At 38.2% G+C, this 21,899-nt stretch overlaps 3 protein-coding genes across 3 annotated transcripts; 2 read left to right on the forward strand and 1 right to left on the reverse strand.

Moving 5' to 3' along the window:
- Window positions 1-947: 947 nt before the first annotated feature.
- On the forward strand, window positions 948-10,671 carry LOC140782051 (calcium-dependent protein kinase 18-like). The gene is made up of 12 exons (XM_073128403.1): window positions 948-1,512; window positions 1,789-1,919; window positions 2,965-3,006; window positions 3,915-4,026; window positions 4,105-4,183; window positions 4,341-4,510; window positions 5,276-5,402; window positions 5,774-5,889; window positions 5,980-6,087; window positions 6,389-6,451; window positions 9,833-10,006; window positions 10,200-10,671. Exons 1-12 carry the CDS (start codon window positions 1,216-1,218, stop codon window positions 10,359-10,361), a joined length of 1,581 nt encoding a protein of 526 aa, XP_072984504.1. The 5' UTR covers window positions 948-1,215; the 3' UTR covers window positions 10,362-10,671.
- A 247-nt stretch (window positions 10,672-10,918) lies between these two features.
- Window positions 10,919-12,893, forward strand: LOC140782356 (WEB family protein At1g75720-like). Its single transcript, XM_073128879.1, has 2 exons — window positions 10,919-11,487; window positions 12,196-12,893. The coding sequence occupies exons 1-2, from the start codon at window positions 11,347-11,349 to the stop codon at window positions 12,700-12,702; spliced, it is 648 nt and encodes a 215-aa protein (XP_072984980.1). The 5' UTR covers window positions 10,919-11,346; the 3' UTR covers window positions 12,703-12,893.
- Window positions 12,894-18,937: 6,044 nt separating this feature from the next.
- LOC140782355 (cytokinin riboside 5'-monophosphate phosphoribohydrolase LOG1-like) lies at window positions 18,938-21,260 on the reverse strand. The gene is made up of 7 exons (XM_073128878.1): window positions 20,589-21,260; window positions 20,326-20,423; window positions 20,211-20,241; window positions 20,019-20,118; window positions 19,540-19,610; window positions 19,310-19,453; window positions 18,938-19,211 (listed from the first exon to the last, which is right to left on the reverse strand). The coding sequence occupies exons 1-7, from the start codon at window positions 20,736-20,738 to the stop codon at window positions 19,119-19,121; spliced, it is 687 nt and encodes a 228-aa protein (XP_072984979.1). The 5' UTR covers window positions 20,739-21,260; the 3' UTR covers window positions 18,938-19,118.
- Window positions 21,261-21,899: the final 639 nt, after the last annotated feature.

A 21,899-nucleotide genomic window follows, 5' to 3' on the forward strand; every position in this document is an offset into this window, starting at 1 on the left:
TGGATCAAGAACTCTCTCTTCAACTTTTTTGGAACACATTGACAAACAAAATGTGATAATTGTGCATAATAAACTTAAGATTAGTTGGTTGTTTTTTTTTATCGCTCCTTAAATTCTTAGAGAAAATATCATTATTGACTCTATCGATATTGATGAGTGACTTATAGCAAAAAAAAATTTAGTTTTTTAATCAGCAGAAATAGACTCTTTCGTTATTAAATTGTAATTTTAGATTTTTTTTACTGATTTAGTCATAATAAATCTCTAAAAAGACTGTCGTGCCCTATAAAAACATCATGTATTATTTATGTAATTTATATATGTGTCTATGCAAAATATATGCTCTAATTTTCAACAATAATATGTATTGAGATTTAAACAAAAGTTCTACATTAGCTATGTAATTTACGCGTACCACCTATGCAAAAAGTACGCTCTAATTTAAAAAAAGGTAATGCATCGTAATATATAAGCATCGTCTATACCCGCAATTTTCAACGATGTGAGTATTGAGATTTAAAAAAAATGACATGCATCACTTATATAATTTATACGCATCGCTTATGCAAAAGATACGCTCTAATTTTTAACAATATGTCCATCGAGATTAACGGTTGGAATAGGTTAGAAAAAATAAAATAAAATAATTAGGTCTATTTCTGACAATTAAAAAACTGACCGTCTTTTTACTACAAACGGCAGCTCTATTGAAATATGGGGGAAAATAAACAATTCTAAAAATTTTGAGTTAATTTTCTTTTGGGCTCTCGATCCAATCTTCAATCCAATCCAACCGTAGGTGGGAAAGTAGAATTGGGAGAATGAATAAATGAAAAATAAAAATGGCGCGAGAAAACTCCAACTAACTCTGAGAGCGATCCGAAATCCATTACGCGTTCGCGCAAGAAACGAATTTGTCATGCGCTTCTCCTTCCGCCATCTCCATCATTCAACTGTCCGATTAAAATACGAATTTCGTACATTATTTTAATTCTTCCGAAAGGGCGTTGCAATTGCCTACCAAGTCTTCCCCGTTGACCTCGCCTCCCCCACTACCTCAAATCCCTTTCCCCTTGTCAATCTCCAAAGCCTTATGCCTCTTTTTACCCCAATTAGCGGAATTCGACTAGGGCTCGGCTCTTGCTCCGGTTCGTGATACATTGATGGTAATCTCCTCGACTGGAATCCCGAGAGGAGGAGGTGGAGGAGGAGGAGATGGGCAATTGCTATTCGAGCTCAACCAAGGCCAACGGCTCCAGACATGGCGGCGCCGCCAATGCTGAGAGAGGCAAGAGGCAGCAGAATAAGAAGCAGGAAGAGAACCAGCAGCAGAAGAAGGCGACTGGGGTGGTGCCGTGCGGGAAAAGGACGGATTTTGGGTACGAAAAAGATTTCGGGAGCCGGTATTTGATCGGGAAGTTGTTGGGGCATGGCCAGTTTGGATACACCTTCGTCGCCACCGACAAGTCCAATGGGGATAAGGTGGCGGTGAAGAGGATCGACAAGAATAAGGTAATCTGGGAGTTGAGATTTTGTTTGTTTGGTAGAAAAATAGGATCTTGATGCGTTTTGCTTTTAATTTGTAACTTAGTACGACCTTGTTATTTGCGTTGGTTTACTTGAATTGACTTCAGAGTCAGCAATTTGTTGAAGTCTAAGAGGGCATCTCTTTTCTTTTCTCAGTTGATGAAGAATTTTGGATTTAGCAATTCCATCGATTGAACTCCTTCTACTCTCCTCATAAAGTTATAAATCAGTGATCTGACTGCGGCCTCTGTTTCCTTGCAGATGGTTCTTCCTATTGCTGTTGAGGATGTTAAGCGGGAAGTGAAAATATTGAGGATGTTAAAGGGGCATGAAAATGTTGTTCATTTTTACAATGCGTTTGAGGATGACTCCTATGTGTATATAGTTATGGAGTAAGTTTCCCTACTACTGCAACATTCATTACACAAATGCAAGTCATGAATGCATTCATCTGCATAAATACTAATATATGAAATTCAATAGGTGACAAGACTGCTAGAGTAATCAACCTTTTTGTTGCAATTCTTTTCCATGTGACATAGAATGCCTTGCCTTTCTGATAGCCGTCTAGACATCAAAATCGTCTAGATGAGGGAGAAAAATGACAATTTTAATTTTGTCTTCACCTCTTAGTCTAAAGTGACGAATGAAATGTAGTCACATATAGGGGAAGGCATATTAATAACTATATTGTAGCTAAGATGAGGTTTCTGAGAAGGATTACTTTTGTTATGAAGAAAGATGCGACATCAATAAGTAGATTATTGGTAAGTTGTGATGACTTGAGGTAGAAGTAACACTTATTGGAAATGAGGAAACATCTATCAAGAATTCAAGATGCTTCCAGTGTGTCCAAAACTCCAAATGAGGGAATATCTATCAAGTGAGACTATACACAGTTGAGCGACAGGAAAGAGTTTTGTGGCCAACTAAAAGAGAGTGCGAACTTAGGGACCTGCTCTGTGCCATATCATACGCTGTTTATGTCTCTACTGAGATCTTGTTCAGATTTCAGTTTGTGCCGTTATTGCTATTAGGCACCTAATAATGTATTGTATACAACATTGGTCTGGTTGAACTACTACTTACAATATTGGCAAATAGTATGCTATTCATGTAGAGATACCTGAAAATGCCAGTCCATTTTTAATTTTTTAAAGTACCCCAGATGTCCAGCCATCTTGTGAATGAACTATTGCTTAAGTGCTGGAACTGATATAAAGTTGTCACTTTGTATATCATGGAAATTCACTGATAAATTTTTACAGTCTGTTCTTTTTATTCTATCTGTTGATTTTATGTTCAAATTGCTTAAAGAACTTTGGGAATACTTCGCTAGTTTGCGTACTCTCTCTTTCTCTCTCCCCTCCCCTTTATGAACATGACAACTCTCTGAACATGATAATGATAAGTTTTTCTTATTTGATATTTTTTCAGATTATGTGAAGGTGGAGAACTACTTGATCGAATATTAGCCAAGTAAGGCTTCTCAACTTTTTCTGAAATTTCTGAAATTATTGATCTTCATGTCATGCTTGAAGGACTTGCATATGAATCCCCTGTCTTAAGTCAAGTTGATGACTTGGCTTTATGAAGAACGCGATATGCTTAAAAGGGCTATCGTGCGAGGTTTATTAGACACAACTCAGATACTCATTTACATAATCCCTAAGTTTTAAAATGAGAAAAGAGTCTTATTGTACATCTCAATATTTCTAGGACAATCTTGTCATAAAAAGGTGACAGTATTCACTGCAAAAGCAAATCACAGTGATTATATGCCAAATTAAAGGAGGGGCGCCTTTGACAGTTTTGTCTTCACACTTATATTTCTATGGGAGTAAGAAGGGTCTTATCTAACAGAACTGGGGTTCTCATTTTGTTTTGGATATTTTAATGTTGAGTATCATGAGTCCATTTGTGCTATTTTGAAAGTTACCTTTTTATGTTTTAAGTGATGCCCAACTCTTGGATTTTAATGTTCAATTTTTTTTGAAAGAATTCAGTAGTTAATTTATGGTTCAAGAAGTCATTTTATCTCATGAATTTCCAAATACCAAGTGTTCTGTAATTATTTTTCTTTTATTTGCTTGAGTTATCATCATCAGCATGGAATTATAACTCATAATGATTTAACAAATACAAATCCACAATTCCAAGAATTTTTTAGCGCACTTGTGTTAGTGTTGTATTTGTTTAGATGGAAGAGATGCAGATTTATGAGCACATATTTCTGACCCATCACTAATTCATCAGATCAAAAGATATTTACATTTAAATTTATTAATAATTTAGTTGTTCATTATAAGGTTACTTTCTCAATATTCAATGTTGATGCTTAGTCTTCACCAAACTTTTCTTAAAAGGCAAATTTTCCATTTTGGCAGAAGAGACAGCCGCTATTCTGAAAAAGATGCCGCAGTAATAGTTCGGCAGATGCTTAAAGTTGCAGCTGAGTGCCATTTACGTGGTTTGGTTCATCGGGACATGAAACCGGAGGTAGAGTGTAGGAACAACAGGAATAATAGAATCTATTGTGGGAATTCCAAAATAAGCTTTTCTATTTGCTATTTGCAGAACTTCCTTTTCAAATCTACAAAAGAGGACTCTCCTCTCAAGGCTACAGATTTTGGTCTTTCAGATTTTATAAAGCCCGGTTGGTACAGGAAATAACTCAAAGCTTTATAATTTGTCAGTTCTAGCTGAGTTAATTATTGTTTCTTTTATATGTTCATTTTTAATTTATTATCTTTGATTAAGTTTGTCATCAATTAATTTAAGTGTTATAAATGTTAACTGAACTAATGTTACAGGTAAGAATTTCCGGGACATTGTTGGCAGTGCCTATTATGTTGCACCAGAAGTACTGAGGCGTAAGTCTGGGCCTGAGTCAGATGCTTGGAGCATAGGTGTGATAACCTACATTTTGCTTTGTGGAAGGCGTCCCTTTTGGGATAAAACTGAAGATGGAATATTCAAGGAGGTAACTTCATCCAGATATATGTGGTAATTTTTATCTAATAATTGATTACTAAACAACCCAATTTGCATCTTTCACATGTCATGTCAGGTTCACGTATCTGCTTCACTTGAATGGGTTAATTTTGTAAAGTTTTTGTTCTATTTCCCAGTTTGTTTAAGAGTTATGACACGGCACCTAAAAGGCATGATGTCTTTACTCTTTAGGACTTCTAGTGACTAATTGTGCTAGATAAAACTCTATCAAGCCTTAATATTGTACAAATGATGCCTATTCATACCTGCTAAAATATTGGCAGCCTAGCTCCTAAGCCTTTTCTTAGATGTGATCTGCAGGTGACATTTTATCTAACCTTGTCATCTGCCACAGTTGGCTTTCTAATAATAATGCGACTTTGTTATGGAAGACATCTCTAAATAACTAATTTTGCTATTTACCCACAATATATTTTGTTCACGTTTGGAATCTTCATGATAACTTATTGAGTGGATGTTTGTCAAGTGATTTACAAGTTAATTCCACTTAATGAACCCCACTACTTATGCTGCTTGAAAACAGAGGTCACTTTAATTTTCCAGTATCAATGAATACGGCGTCGCCATTAATAAAGAAACTCTTGATAAAAATGAAAATCACGTGCATTCCATTAATTTCACATAATCTGTCCTTATGTTACTGTAGGTGATCATGAACGTTGAGCCTTGCCATGACTTCAACATTTATATCACTATAGGTGCTAAATACTATTTTCATTTTGCTCGTTTGCAGGTGTTGAAAAACAAGCCAGATTTTCGTCGTAAACCTTGGTCAAGCATAAGCGATAGCGCCAAAGATTTTGTACAGAGGTTACTAGTGAAGGATCCTCGTGCAAGATTGACTGCAGCTCAGGCTCTGTGTATGTAGTAGACTGGGTCTGAGTCAAAAGAATTTTCTTAGGTTTACCGATTACTATCAAGAAAAGCTTACCTGTTTTCTAGGAATATGCATTAATTGGATTTTCTTAATTATATCTACACATTTTCTCAAGCTCTCTTGATTTTGTATTGCAAATTTTCTGTTGCCCCCATGTTGTCACTGCATTTTTTGACTTGAATCCTGATTCATTTGTTTATTTTGTGTTATGGTTAACATACTCTAGCTCTGTAAAGGGTGATATTGTATGGTCTGTTTTGTTTTATTATATTGTAGTTTCTTGCCACATTATATCTTTGGCTTTTCAATTTGAGTTATCTGTTGATTTCTCTCTTGTCATTGTTTTCTTTCCAGCACATCCCTGGGTAAGAGAAGGGGGAAGTGCATCAGAAATACCATTAGACATATCAGTGTTATCCAACATGCGGCAGTTTGTGAAGTATAGCCGTTTTAAGCAGTTTGCTTTAAGGGTAAATGAATGTACTGATACTATGATAGTTAACATGGATACTTTTTATCTTGCATTCTTCAATTGGATTTTCTTATATGCATTTTTGCAGGCATTAGCAACTACTATAAATGAGGATGAGTTATCTGATCTGCGAGACCAGTTTAATGCAATTGATGTGGATAAAAATGGTACAATAAGTCTGGAGGAAATGAAACTTGTAAGTTTTTATTAGCATTCCCAGTAGGAAAATTGCAACTTTCATAAGCAAGATGATGAATTCATATGGTTTCATCGCACTTCATGGGCAGACAGTTTTCTACTTTTCTTTAATTTCAGAAATTATACATCTTAGTATTCATTTACCTATGAACACATTTTTATTTTCATAGTTGGCCCTGCATATGTTAGCTGAATATATCTTATATCCTCAATAATGATATTTTACTGTTCATTTTTATTGCTTTCATAGAAAAATAATGAATTTTTTAACATAAGTATCATAATATCTACATATGCAGGCTCTCCACAAAGATATTCCATGGAGAACGAAAGAGCCTTGTGTGCTAGAGATTCTTCAGGCGGTAAGCTACTCTCTTTAACAAACTCATGTCTTGCTGTTACACAGTTTACTTGACCTAGATGAAATTATAGGTGCAGTTTTACTTATCTATTTGAAATATACTTGGTTTCTTTAATGATAATATTTGAATTAGATTAATAATTAACTTTCGTCTGAAACAAGAAATCTAGCAAGTTTCATTAGGAAAGTATTCTCCTTTTTATTTAGAAGAAAGGTTGTATCTCCTGCTGGCATGCCTATTGGCAATACTGACTCTTTTTGGATGACCTATGTGCCTTGTGTATAGCTAGGCCGTGCATTGCCCTTGGTACCTTGCTGGCATGATACATGTCAAGTAACACGGATTGCGCTGGCCCACACATGAATCCATGTTTGGAAGTATTAATTTACTCGAATGTTATATTTCCTCTGATAGTTAGCTAGACATATATTGAAACACCCGAACCTCCAAATACACGTGTAAACCGCGTGGGTAAATCCTCCCACGCGGTATATCACATGACCTGTCAGTACAAGGATTCCACAAGGCACACAACCACACAATTTCACCATAATTAACTCAACTAAAGGAGTCCGGATACAAGTTCCACAGGCCACAACAAGCCTTCCAAATATACATCCAAAAAGATACAACGTCATCATCATACCCTCGCAGGGGCTTAATACAACTACGTACGTACTAAAAAGAAAGAAAGCGGCTACTCCTCGTTACCCGCACCTGCGTCCCCTAGCTCTGAAATAATATGCCACGAGGGGTGAGCTTACAGCCCAGCGAGTAGGATTCATACAATCTAAAATAATGACATCACAGGTGTATATCCAATGTATGCCCAAATTGCTAACGATAACGACATGCTTATTTAAAATGACTTACCACAATTTACAAGTCAATGCAGATGATAAAGATTACCAATCACTATCTTGGAACATGCTAGTTTACCAAACATATTATGATCAGTTCACACAGATATAAAGTTTGAGACCATCTCTTATTCGTACACATCTCAATCATAGGTTTACATGTTATGCATAGCAATAAAACAGCAGTTTAGTCATCTCATGTCTACCAAAACAATAATCATATTTATCATCGCTCACCGAGCTATTCACCACACAGGGTAAATACTCCTACGAAACAATCATCCATCATCACATACATCGAGGGGGGGATATATACACATCTAGCGGTAATGTCACCTACACGTGTATGGCGACACTACATGTGACCGGTTGTCTGTGGCCATCAGACTCAGGACCCCGGTCGTAAGCCCATATCTCACTCTCTCTAAATCATCACCGCCCTCGGCGGAGCATCAGAGCCCTCGGCTCATCAACGCGACGCCCTAACCCTGCGTCGTCGGGTACCGCTAGAGTTATATCCCCGCCTCACAATCATATTTTTCTATCATTATAATCTAGTCCTGACTATGCAGTATAACTACCTGAATGCCACACAGGCTTCCCGACCTCAGGTGTAGGCCGCTAAATAGTATAGACATATATGATACACTCTGCCCTTAACCCTGGGCTGAGTGAGTAGGGGTACTGCCTAGTCAGAATTCGACTACTAATGATAGGTGGAAGTGGTGCAGTGTTTATACGTGTATAAAGCATGTTATAGTCATCATGATCATTACAGTCCATATCCACAACAATCATACAACTATGCAACGGTATACCATACAGGACACATGTAAAGCATTATCATACACATTATCTTCCTCATGATACTATACTGAACAGATTATAAATAACTACATATGCAAAAGATATAACAGGGAGTACCAACTGCATGCATTAATACTGAAATTTCCTACTGTATCATGTTATTCTAGATTTGTATAACTCTACTCGCCTGGGAAGTCTCCACGGTAAGGTAAAACTCGTCAGCTAGTCCGGGATCCCAAAATCTTCCTCACGCGGTGTCAATCCTATTAATTCACGCAAGTAAAGCCATTAGCGAACTAATAGAATTAACTATCTTATTAGCACATTTATGTTTGGTACGAGTCAAGGGTATCCTAGGAATCTTATGTTATCCCAAAATTAAGGATCAGGCTAATCAAATTAGGTGAAAATGGTAAACAGGGTTATAGGGTCCAAATGGACCCAAATGGGCTAGGCTAGAGGCAATAGGTAGGCTCAAACCTAACCTAATAGGCAAAGGGTCAAGGTGGGCTGCAATTGGGCTGCAGCCCACAAGTTTGGCCGAAGTGGGCTGGATCCAACCACAGCCCACCACAGGCTTGGTTGGTGGGCTGGGGTCTGCAGCCCACCCAACCCAAGCCTAGTGGGCTGGGGTCTGGACCGCAGCCCACCAAGGGGGCTCGGTGGGCTGCGTCTGACCGCAGCCCACCCAGGGATCAGTGGGCTGCGGTATGACCGCAGCCCACCAAGGGGAGGGGAAGGGCACGCGGGGTTTAACAAACCCCCCCACCCACCCTACCCTCCCTCGGTATTCCCCAACCGAGGGAGGAGACGAAGGGAGTGGAGAGGGCGACGGGCTGCGGCGGCGCGGCACGGAGGCCGGCGGCGCAGCGCGGAGACAGCGGCGGCACGGCACGAGGCCGGCGGCGCAGCGCGGGGCAGCGGACGCGGCGCAGAGGCGGCGGCGCAGCGCAGAGACAGCGGCGGTACGGCACGGCACAGCACGAGGCGGCGGCGGCAACGGTCCGGCACAGCACGAGGCCGAGGAGGGGAAGGAGAAAGGAAAGAAAAGAAGGGGAGGTTTACCGGAGGGGGGAGTCGGCGAGTCGGCGGCTGTCGACGGCTGTCGGCGGCTATCGGCGACCACGAGGGAGGGAGAGAGAAGAAGAAGAGAGGCTGCGGTGAGGGGAGGAAAGGATAAGGGAGATGGGGAAGGGTGGCGTGCACGGCAAGGAAGGGAAGAGAAGAAGAAAAGGAAAGAGGGAGGGTGGCAGGGTGGCAGGCCGACGCACGTGCTCGGCACGTGCGTCGGTCAGGGAAAAAAAAAATATTTTTTTTTTTTTTTTTTTTTTTAATTTTATTTTTTGGGGTGTTACATATATGATCTTTGTTCTGTTTCTATTTCCAATCTTATTCTGGCATAGGTCTATTACGTGGTACTCCAAACTATCATATTTGTTTACTAGGAATATGATAAAAAAAACCCTCATACTGAAATCATATCTAAACTGAACTCATGGAACTATTCATGAGCCTTTCCATGCTTCTCATTCCACAGAAACGCAAACAATAATAGCAAAAACAATATCCATTCTACCTCTTCTAGGACCTCCTGCTTATAATTTGACAGAATATATTAACAGGATGAATTTTATGGTTTGTTGCTATGAGAAAATTTTTTTTCCTTTCTAGCGGAGTTGGGAAGTTAAGAATTTAAATGTGCACTTTGGAGCAGATTGACAGCAACACAGATGGCCTGGTAGATTTTGATGAATTTGTTGCCGCAACTTTACATGTGCATCAATTGGTGGAACTTGACACTGTGAAGTGGCAGTCACTTTCTCAAGCTGCTTTTGATAAGTTTGATGTGGATGGAGATGGATATATCACTCCCGAGGAACTGCGAATGGTACTTTTCTTGAATTTGAAATATCTTTGATATAACACTTCAGCATCACTTCATTTTCTGCGTCAACTGTATGAAAAATGTGCTGCACACCTTTATGTTGTTGAGCTCCTATGATCATATATGGATTACAGCAAGAAATAGCTGTTTAGAGATAGACTATGACTTATCATTTACATTTCTTCATTGTTTATAGCACGCAGGATTGAAGGGGTCGATTGATCCGCTACTAGAGGAGGCTGACATCGACAAGGATGGGAAGATAAGCTTGGATGAATTCCGAAGACTGTTGAAAACCGCAAGCATGAGCTCACGAAATGTACCTACTCCTGGCTTTCGGAATACCCAAAAGTTGTAGCTCCTGAAGATATATCTCCAGTGAATCAATTGTTTCATGTTCTTCTGTTAAATGAACAAAGTCAAGTACAGAGTTTGAGTTCATAGTTCATACGAAGCGCACATTATAGAGGGAGAGCAGCTGCAGCATGAAGACTACATCAGGAATAAACTTGCTGGACACTCTCACTTAATAGAGTTGTTTTGTGCCTCAACTCTGGTGTTGTACATTTTGTTTCCTTTGTTAAGTGGGGATTCTGTCATCTTTTGCCTCTACTGTAATGTGTGACTACGAACTTATAAATGCAAACTTTCTTTTAGTATTTCTCTCATTTGGTTATATACCAAATTTTACATTAGAAGTACTAAGGTATCCCAATCCAAGTTCCTACTTATTTTCTGTTTTCTTTTTTATATCTTTCAAGTTCATCTACTGAGTCCATTTATAATTCTGAACAGGGATGTGGTTTTCTACAACAAGGTTAAAACATAAGATGGTTATTTGCAAAAAGAATCCCTCACATTTCCTTGTATTTCACACCAGTTGTTGTGTACCTTTGCAGCTTAAGCTACATATGATCTCCTTTTGCTACCTCCATTCGGTGATCCATCCTCTCTCTCTCTCTCTCTCTCTCTCTCTCTCTCTCTCTCTCTCTCTCCTACATCCAATCCATCCATTCAAATGGCCTGTGATCTCTTTGATCATCCAATCTAGACCGTTCACCCCGCAAAGGAGACCTTTCCCACCAAAATTAAAACAGAATACCAGTGAAGTGGACGCGAAGTAACGAAGCACTATCATTTCATTATCCCCTTAAGCAAATCCAACCTCCCCCTTCTTCCCTTCTCCTCTCTAACTACATTCCCACTTTGATCTCTTCCTACCATCCCATCCCATCCCACCTCTCTCTCTCTCTCTTTCTCTATATCTTGATACTACCTACCTGTAATCTGTATCTACTTGTCCATTTCGTTTTGTTAGCAGAGAGGCTGACGGTTGGCAAGCCATGGAATGTGAAGAGAATGGCATTGCAATCAGAAGAGCCGAGATCGACACGAGTGCGCCGTTCCGGTCAGTGAAGGAGGCGGTCGCGCTTTTCGGTGAAAGAGTCTTGGCCGGAGAGGTCTATGCCAACAGGCTTGATGAGGTATGGCATCAATTGGACTAAGATCGTGCCAGTTTTGTTGGTTCCAATAGTTTTGTAGTGTTTCCAATAATTGCAATCTTTTTATAGTTTGTTGATAAGTTACATAGTATCAATTGAAGTCTATGGAGTGGCTGCATAATTTGTAATTTGTCAACTATGTTAAGAAATGATATATATTGTGGGTCGACAGCAATAAGTAGTAATCCTAAATGGTCATATATTTGTTAGTTTTCCAATTTCATAGAGTTCTGAAAATTTTCAAATGAATCAAGTTAGTTCCTGTCCTCAATTTGCTCACAATTTTGATAAACAAAAACACAATTGTAAGTTTGTAATGCTTTTTATTCGAACCTACAAATGCTCTAGTACATCATAAGAATGCATTTTTTTTAGTTTCCACTAGGCTTCTGGGCTAAAATGAGGTAGATTTTGAATTTTGATTCCAGTTCTGATCTTTGTTTCAGAATCCAAATTAAGCGTCGCTACTTTCATAAATATTAGAATTATTGAAGGGGTAAGTCGATCTTTATTGCATGAAGCAAAAATCTAGTTGCAATAAAGTTAGAGAGTTCAAATTGATCAAATAATCAATCAAATACTTCAATGAATGTGACTGCAGCACAAAGCATACCTGATGATCCTTAAGAAGATGGTCTATAACTTATTTACAAATCAATGATGCATGAGTATTCTTCTTCTCTTCCTTAGATTCGAGCTGCAGCTAATAGAAACGAGAATGCCATCTCACGCCTAGCGTCGCTAATGTCAGAGCTAGAAGAAACTCAACAATGTCTTCAGAAGGAACGCGAGGAAAATATAAAGATGGCAGATTGTCTCACTGCACTAAGAGAAGAACTAAGCAAGGCCAAGATGGAGCTCAAACAATTGAGGAATAGAGAACCAGAGAAGAAAATTATAGATGTAGACATTGAGGACATAAAGTTCATCGAGAATGATACTACAATTGAGATAGAGAGATCGAGTATTAATCAAGGGACAGAGTTTCAGAAGAAGAGGTACGTCACCTTTGCGAATCCTCCATCGCTGACTCGAGTTGTTAACACAGAGGATAGAGTGCTAGAAAGGCAATCTTCGATGGAGAAGGAGGCGACGACCGGTAGAAAGAAAAAGAAATTGATTCCATCTATAGGGGCATTTTTTACCAAGAAAAAAGGCTATCAGGATGGTAATTCATCCAAGTATAACACCTACTAGGATATCATAAGAGAGAGTGACTCGACATCGATGCTTGCACACAAATAATCAGAGAGGATAGTTTCTCGTTTTGCTACTTTGATTTCACCTCCTTGTATTTTCTGAGATATATATATATATATATATATATATATATATACTTTTGTCGATTTGTACACTGTAAAATTGCAATTGCTTGAATATATTGTGACTCAGACATATATGAACATAGAATGTCAACATTATACGATATGCCAATCATTCAAATCTAAGCAGGCATTCAAGCAGCAAACATATGATTCTCTGTACATAACATAGCAAAGCAAAATGGAGAAAGTTCATACAAAGTCTTCACAAGTCTGGCTACTTATTGTAGTATCCTTAGAAGAAGAACTATTCAAGAACTCGATGCAGTCTGCGATGGCCTCATCGTAGTGCGAGTTGAGTGGATTCAGATACGAACTGTATGATACTTTCGGAATCTCCAATTCTTCGTCAGCCATCCGAAGGGAGACTGTCTGTGATCCGGAAGGAAGGGAGAAGAATCCTATCAATATCTTCCTAAATCCATTCATGACCCTCACTGGCCACATGCTCAACTTGGGTGGCATCCTAGTCCTCCTGCTTTGCACTTTGTGGCTTGCTTTCACCTTAAAGCTCTTTGCTTGCAGCTTAGACATTCTGCACACCAAAACTGATGCCTTCTTTGTTGTTGTTATAGATGCAGTGCATTGGTTGGTTGTGTTAGGGAATTTATGCAATGGAAATATAAAGGCATTGTTAAGGGAGTGAAGGAAGTCATTAAAGCTCTCCTTTTGAGTAGGGTAAAGCTTAAGGGCATAAGTTCATGTGATCATATCATTGATGGTGTCCTTCCTTGTGTTTAGCAAACAAATACACTAGAATTTTTTACTTTCTAAAGTCGGTGGTCATTAACCCCCCCCCCCCACATAGCCCACTTATCACATTATAAAACTTGATTACATGGTTAGTGAACAACCCTAGGCTTTTGGTGCAATCAAATGCATTAATGTCACTTTAGGCTATACTTTTGGAAGAATGAGAGAGAAAAAAAAGGCTATCATTCCCAAATTCTATAATTGATCATCATAGCAAACAATGTTAAAAGACAGACGTAGTGTATACATTATTGGTCTGTTACATACTTACAGGTCAACTTTTGGGTTCACAGGTTGACTAGAGTATCAGGGTTGGTTTTTATTCTCCATTATATATTATCTATTTTAGTGCAATTTGGTGAGCCACACATCTTATTATCTATCACCTTTCCAAGTGTAGTAGCGAGTGTATTATATATATTAACTTGTTTTATGAAATAAAAAACTCTTTTGACATTTTGGAATGATAGATAGGAGTGTGCTATTTCGTTTGGTGTGCTGGGCCAAGTTAAGTAGTGTAGCTTGGTTATGGGCCTCTTGCCCACGTTCAAACTCACTTCGACCCATTTATAATTAGTTTTAAGAGTGATGTTTTGTATCTTTATATTGGCATTTCTCATAGCTATCTAATACTTTATATTTTGATGAATATAAGGATACAAATTATATTTTATAAATCTTTGGTGTTAATTATGATAGACATTTGAATCTCTCAAGTATTAATGTGATCTTTTGAAGATAGAGGGTGCTCCCCCCTCAAAAAAAGTATGCTGAAATTAATCATTAATGATCAACAACAAATTATTAGTTTTGCTTCCTATGGTAAAGTTATCATTCAGAGATTTTTTGAGTAGATTATTTGTATGAATATAGGCTTAAAGCTGAACTATATAAATATTAGTGTCTATTTTGCTATCTTTTCAATTACTAATAGTGCATTTTTCTTGTTGATTGCTTTCTTAGGGCCAATAGTTTATTTGGAGGTAGGCTAAGATAATGATTTGATAGATAAGTACTCTATGTTTCTAATTAAATGTAACAAGAGATCCATACTTTGGCAATTCTTTGAGCAGGATTGCAAAGTGGCCAAGTAGTAAGCTATCTTTCTCTTTTGTCATTATCATTTCCCTGCAACATGGTGTTATACTTTAAGAGACAACTAGGGAAAACAGTTGTAATGCTTAGCAAAGGCTTGACCTTCTTCAACTGGGGGTTATCCCTGACATGGATGTGATCTTCTTTGAGTTTATGCTGATCCCTAGGTTGACCTTTAGGAGATCCCTCTTTAGTTGGTCTCTTCTTTTCAAACATTCTATCATCATTTGTATTGACTAAATAGTAAGTGTGGATCTTGTCTCCCCCAGTGTATTATTTATGTAAATAGTGAAAGAGGATCCATATGTAGGCCACCTATATGAGATGCTACACTCTTATCTTCTTTGAAAGGGTGGCTCTTTTGTGATGATATTCCTAGATGGTGGAGTTTCTTTTTATTAAAGTAGGTCTTTTTTTTTCAAAAGGTTTTTTCTTTTTATTCGCGGACACCCTTAAAAGTCATTTATTTGCATGTATATATATACCCCTATAAAATTGATATTTGCATGTATACCTCTCAAAACATATATCTATATATTGCATGTATACCATTTCGATTGATTTTTAATAAATATAAGATTAAGTATAAATAATTTAATAGAGAAAAGATAAAAATAACCTTAAGTTAAGATGGATGTATGAAAAGTAAAATAAAAATATCTTTATCATTTTATATCTAACTCTTTTGAATTTTAATATCCTGCAAAAATAAAAATTTTAAAGAGTATACATATAAAAAAAAACTGTGTATTTTTAGAGGTACACATACAAATATCAATATTAGAATAGTATACATATATATATATATATATGATATTTTTGAAAGGTATATATACAACAAATTTTATATATATAAAAAAAGACTTTAAATTTTAAAAGAGGCCACCCCTCCAAACTTAATGCCCAACTAAGCCTCTTTTGGACACATTACCTTCTAACTCATGGGCCAGAGAAAGACCTCTAACATAATTAGCATTTGCATTAGACATAAAACATTAGACCATCAGTGCATATATTAAGCACTAATATTCACCGATGAGTTAAAATGATATATATATTTCTAAGCCCTAGCGAAGTCTAAAAATAAAAAAATAAAAAACTTCCTTATGGTGTCATAACTTTCAAGCTTCGCAACCAATGAGAGACGGTGCATGAATAATTAAAGAGGCTCATATTGTACGAGAGATCTGAATCCTCAGCAATGAAACCGACTTATATCTCATACACCTTGACCACTTGTGACATAAAATAACAATCTCTGGTGTGGTCTCAGACCTGTCTCAATAAATTAGATTCCCTCATTTCTCAACCATTGTGGCTTCTACCTAAAGGAAAACAGACATGGTGCACTCCTAGCTAGTTGTCATGTGGAACTACTTATGGGGCTAAAAATAGTGGTCCTGTTGCCTTTCAATACAAAACACCAAAAGCTAACCTATATAAGTCCATTAAAAGCTAGCCTGCCATTTTACAACTTGGAAGAGAACACACAGTGCAAGATGGTACTGCAGAGATGAGTGCCTTTCACTCCCATTTGAACCCTGGCAACACTTACTTGCGGAGAGAGAATGGAAGAGCTAGAGGCTGACTACTACCATGTGAGGAGATTAGGATTCTGTGCAGAGAACGATTTTATTCATTTAATGAGCCCGTTCTTTGTCTATATAATCAACAATGTCTCGCTCCGTAGCGTTAGTGCTGTGCTAAATGCCAAATGAGTGGAAGGTAGCGGAAGCAATCTCAATACCTACAAATAAATTCAATAAGAATAGTAATATATTATGGTAAACTAAATATTAGCAAAACTAATATTACCAAATAAAAAATTCATAATTAAGATGCTAAGTGTAGAGATCTTCTAATACCTAAGCTAATCATAAATAAGAACTTCGAATAAATACAATTCATAAAAAAAGAAAAAGAGAGACAAAATTTATGTGGTTTAGCGATGTGCCTATATCCACGTGCGGTGTATAACTTTAATCCACTAATCCAAATCTAAATAGAGATGCAAATACAATGAGTTTTTTCCTCTCCAATTCTCTCAGTACAATAGTTGCTCTCCCTCTTAGATTTTTTTTTCTTATAAAATACAACATTCAAAACCTTAAAACCCTAACTTATCTATTTATAGGGCTGATTTGAAGCTAAAGAAAACTAGCGGGGCGTTCAAATGTCAGTGGGCCTGTTCGAATGCCTTCAAGCATGCCAAACTTAGATGCATGAGAGTGTTCAACGTCTGTAGAACCGTTAGAACGCCTACAGAATACAAATCTTTTTGAATTTTGGTGTTCAAATGCCTATGGCCCTTCCAACATTTCTGCACATAAAATTTGAAACTCTTACGTGAGCCAAACTTTAACACAAAAAAGTCACAAGTGGGTGTATATATATATATATGTGTGTGTGTGTGTGTGTGTACGTATATTAGCGAGTTAACGTCCGACAAAGTAGCTATGCCTTTGTCTTTCACCACTGGCCACCTTGTGTCACACGTCCATCACCTTCCAGTGAGGCATTTTGGTTTCAAGTTGGAAGAAAGTGTGCATACTGTTGCTATATAATATTCATGGGCTTCCTTAAAATAGTAAAGTATGGCTACGTGCCAGACTTGTAGGAGCTACCCCCAAAATAGGCTATGTATCGTGAAGTACAAGTGGTTCCAGCCTTATCTCGATCTTTCTCCTATATATATATATATATATATATATATATATATATATATATATATCCCTTTCTTCCTTGATTTTTTGATAGGCTTTGAGATCTTAGGTTGTTAAGACACTTAGGCAAATGGGCAGCACTCATCTCATAAGTGGATCCTACTGATCATTCACTTGTTCTCATGCACTCCTTTTCCACTTAATTTCACTTTTTCTTGATCCTGGGACTCAATTCTTATACCTTAATCCTAAATAATCTCTCTCTTGATTGATACATGGGGTCTATATCTATTAATTGCTCTCTGGAGTTTAATCCTACCTAGTTTTCTTATATCAACCCTTCTTCTTACTAAAGCTAGATATGTACTACTAAATTGGTAAAAAAAAAAATTTAAAAAATAAATCAAGAATTAACATATAAGCTATCTTTTAACCAACTCGTAAAGAGAACAATCATGTAACATTGATCTACTTGAGTTTTGTAGTTATTGGGTTAGATAAGATTTTAGTAGGGTTGGTACCTTCAACCTTTAGCAATTGTAGTCAACTAAGTTTGGTTTAGAGGATCACTAAGTAATACTTGTTTTAATTACTAAGCTCATTCGCATTTGACTTTGAAGCCTAACCACCTCTTATCCTCCTCCCATGTTCTTGGTGCTTTTTGTAATGGATTTATCTTTCAATAAAGCATAGAAACTAAATGCAGTGAGTGAGTGAGGACCACCTCAGTTTGAGTCTTATCCATAGTTGATGAGATTCTCTTTCAATCCCTATAATTAGGGGTTCACTAATCCTTGATGATATAAGAAAATGGGAGTATAGACTTACAATTTTAGTATTAAACCTCTTATCAATCCACAAGCCAACTACTTAAAAGGCTATGAAAATTCCCTAAAAAATTATATATATATATATATGAATACAATGATAGAGAAATCGAGCATTTTGTAGAGTGTGATTTAGGAGATGATTGACTTAATTATGTAATCTATCTAATCAAATACTTTCCCAATCCCTGGTAGGTGTGTGTGTAACTTTTTTTATCTTTGACTCTCCGCACAAAAAATTCTTTCACGTGCTCACAGAGTCCTCTCCCATCCTTCGCCCTCAGAGCCACCACCCAAACCCAAACCCACGCCCACCAATCCCCTCGCCACATCGTCAGACCTGCGGTAGCAAAAGAGGCCACGTTTCACTCCGCCCGCGCACTACGAGTCCCCTATCCTTATCCTCAATGCGTCCACCTCCTGGGCCCACACGGGACAGAGATATCTCTCCGCTCGGACTGGGTCCCGCCCAGGTCACAGTAGTCCGCAGACCACAACAGTCGGGCAAAACCCGAAAAAAGTAAAAGGGAAAAGAAAAAACGAAATAATAATAATAATAATAATAAATTGAGATAAAATACATTATTCCGTCTACCGACATGGGAAACAGACGTAGTTAATTTCTTTTTTTATTTTTTTTCTTTTTCTCCCCCGCGGTCTGAGGTCAAAAAAGTCAAATCACCCAGAAAAGAAGGTGAAGAGGACAAGTCACCGCGGGGCCCACTTCCAACGTCAGCAAGAATAAGCAGCAAGCAAAAAAAAAAAAAAAAAGGACAAGAAAGCCACCTGGACTTTAAAATTAGCGTGAAAGATAAAAAGACTAATATACATAAATATCTCTCTCTCTCTCTCTCTCTCTCTCTCTCTCTCTCTCTATATAATATATATGATATATATAGCTACAAACTTGGGTGTAGTGTTGGGTTAATATTATACAAGGCTTTTTGATTTGGTCAACGCGATATGTCTGACTTAGCTGGGTGGCCGATCTGCTCCATCTCCCAGCTGAGCTTGAGCGCAGACCCATCATGCATCGGAACATAATCCTACGTCACATCAAATAAATCTATCATCAGATTCATTACCACCACCACCACCACCACAGTTCTCTATCGGCTTAAATTTTATTAATTAGTATAAATACCTCGAGCTTAGATAATAGCTCATGGGCAGTTTGCGCCGAGATGATGATATGCTGTGCGGCCGGCGTGATGAACCCCTCGTCGACGGCCTTGTCGATGAAAGATAACAGGGAGTTGTAGTAGCCATCCACGTTCAACAGCCCCACCTGTTTAATTAGCAATAAACAAGACATATATTAACCTAATTAATCTTAGAATTGAACACAAAAATAAAAATAAAAAATAATTTTACCGGCTTGTCATGGATCCCTAGCTGAGCCCAAGTAATGACTTCAAGTAGCTCTTCTAATGTCCCATAGCCACCTAATCACAAAGAGAGAGAGAGAGAGAGGTCATCAAATTAACTTTAATTAATTAAAATAGTTGTTGATCATGTGGGTCACGAATAGTGTCGTAAAGTCTAAAACACTATATTCACATCCTCACAGAAGGTGCTGTTGAATCACATGGGGTCATACAAATAGTGATCCAAGTTACATGACACATCATGCATGATATGGATGGCCTCAATTATACTCATCAAGGAAAACAACTAGGCTTCGAATGATCAGCAGATGAGCTTGTTATGTATCCCGTGGTCCATCATCATGCCTCCATGAGACATGAACTACTTGAGTTAACTAATAATTAATTAACACCATTGTACGTACGGATTCGAATTGTAGCCGGATCCTGTGAAACCCCGGATGTAGGAAAATGGGGGTTGCTTACCGGGCAATGCGATGAAGGCGTCGGCTTGGCGGGCCATCTCGGCCTTGCGTTGGTGCATGCCGGAGACTGCTCTCACCTCTCCGACGGTCTCTCCTGTTATCTGGAGGAGATTAATACAACACAAAACTCATGCAGTTAAATATTAAACATACGTGTATGTACTAAATTGGTGCTTTAAGGATTGCAGCCTACCTCTCTTGGCATCAGGGTCCTCGGAATAACCCTGCAGAAGTACCCAGAAAAGAGAAGATGAGATACTTTATAAGACTTCAGAGAGAGGAGAGATGTAGGGAGGGGAGAGAGAGACCCTAATACATGGCGGCCGCCGTCATAGACAGCTTGGGAGACGAGGCCCATGAGACCAACACTACCGCCGCCATAGACTAAGTCTATGTTCCTCTCCACCTGCAAGCCAAAGCATGGTATAATTAGTTCAATGGAATCCAATCCGAAGGAGGGGAAATAGAGAAATTGCCCACTTGGGTCTTCTCTCTCTTTCTCCAAAGTTACAATTCTAAGAGGAGGAGGAAGAAAGAAGGAGCTCGATGGGAAGAGAACAAGAGGACAAACCAATTCGTGGCCAAGTTGGATTGCAGCAACCTGGTAGGTTGGCTTCTTGCCAGGGCTACTGCCACAGAAGACACACACCCTATTGAAGCGAGAGGAGGAAGAGGTGGAAGACCTCTTTGGTAGTTGTTGAGCTTCTTCTTGCTCGTCCATGGTTTCCTTCGTTTCCTACGGTGGAACAGGGGAAGAACAGAGGAAAGCTCTCTATATTTCTCTCACACTCAACAGGGGAAGAAGAGAACAAACAATTGACCTCTTTGTTGGTTGCTTCTAATGCTCTCTCTCTCTCTGTCTCTCTCTCTCTCTCTCTCTCTCTCTCTCTCTCTCTCTCTCTCTCTCTCTCTCTCTCTCTGTGTCTCTACCCTTCTCCTCTTGAAGGGGGATGAGGGGGGGTTCAGCTGTGAAGGGGAGCAGAGATATATAGGCTGATGGGGGTCCTTTTAAGCCCAAAAAGCTCTGTTCCTATAAAAAGAAGAATGTGATTCAAAAGGTTTATCCTTTCAATATCATCCACTTTAGTAAGTTTTTCCCAATTAGGTGAGAGAAAAACTATATGATATCACTCAAAATATAATTAATTATCACTACAAAAATTGATATAAAAGGGCTGTCGCTTAGTCCAACGATCAGACTCGCTCAAATCCTACATGTTGATAGAATGTTGATAGGAGTCTCATGCACTATGACGTCTTTCTGATATAAATATATAAATATATACAATATACATCATCAACAATAGAAATAATAATAATAATAAGAAGAAGAAGAAGAAGAAATTAGTTTATTATTATTAATAATTTTCTTATCTTTTGTACGCTTGTGGGATGTTTCGCAAGTCCACATAGTACTTAAATATTATTCCTCCCCGTGGCTAAATGAATGGAAACTTTCGGCGAGGGGGAGGGGTTGCTGCTAAGCTTCCCTGATTCCTTTTGGCATCTCTCCTTCTTCTCCTTCTTTCTCTCATGCAGTCAGTCGTCCAGAAAGACGGGGGGATCCTTTGGAAGAATGAAAGAATGAATATCATATGCATCATGCCATGCCATGCCATGCCCATGCCGATGCCACTCATCCATCGTCGTGGAGTTTTCTCATTAGTGGTCTTTTTTCGGGGGCCCACCCATTGGACGGCTCGGATCACATGCCATGCTTGAGGGTGGGGGTGGGTGCGAGAACCAAAGCACAAACTTGGACTTTTCTTTTTTGGATTCAATATTATTTATAAATTTAGTTTTTCCTCCTCATTAAATACTACCAATATTTTTCTTTTAAAGTCCATATAAAAATTTCATTATATGTAATTGGACTTATTTT

Source organism: Typha latifolia, chromosome 2, assembly GCF_019914945.1.
Source record: "Typha latifolia isolate L0001 chromosome 2, TyphaL0001v2, whole genome shotgun sequence".
NCBI classification, from domain to species: domain Eukaryota; kingdom Viridiplantae; phylum Streptophyta; class Magnoliopsida; order Poales; family Typhaceae; genus Typha; species Typha latifolia.

Bases quoted from the DNA above. Each gene is read 5' to 3' on its own strand.
- LOC140782356 (XM_073128879.1), top strand. From the start codon at position 11,347: ATGGAATGTGAAGAGAATGGCATTGCAATCAGAAGAGCCGAGATCGAC. The intron at 11,488-12,195 runs GTATGGCATCAA...TCTCTTCCTTAG, and splicing joins ATGCCAACAGGCTTGATGAG to ATTCGAGCTGCAGCTAATAG.
- LOC140782355 (XM_073128878.1), bottom strand. From the start codon at position 20,738: ATGGACGAGCAAGAAGAAGCTCAACAACTACCAAAGAGGTCTTCCACC. The intron at 20,424-20,588 runs GTTTGTCCTCTT...TTTGGCTTGCAG, and splicing joins TCCAACTTGGCCACGAATTG to GTGGAGAGGAACATAGACTT. The intron at 19,454-19,539 runs GTAAAATTATTT...CTAATTAAACAG, and splicing joins TAGGGATCCATGACAAGCCG to GTGGGGCTGTTGAACGTGGA.
- LOC140782051 (XM_073128403.1), top strand. From the start codon at position 1,216: ATGGGCAATTGCTATTCGAGCTCAACCAAGGCCAACGGCTCCAGACAT. The intron at 1,920-2,964 runs GTAAGTTTCCCT...ATATTTTTTCAG, and splicing joins TATGTGTATATAGTTATGGA to ATTATGTGAAGGTGGAGAAC. The intron at 3,007-3,914 runs GTAAGGCTTCTC...CCATTTTGGCAG, and splicing joins CTTGATCGAATATTAGCCAA to AAGAGACAGCCGCTATTCTG.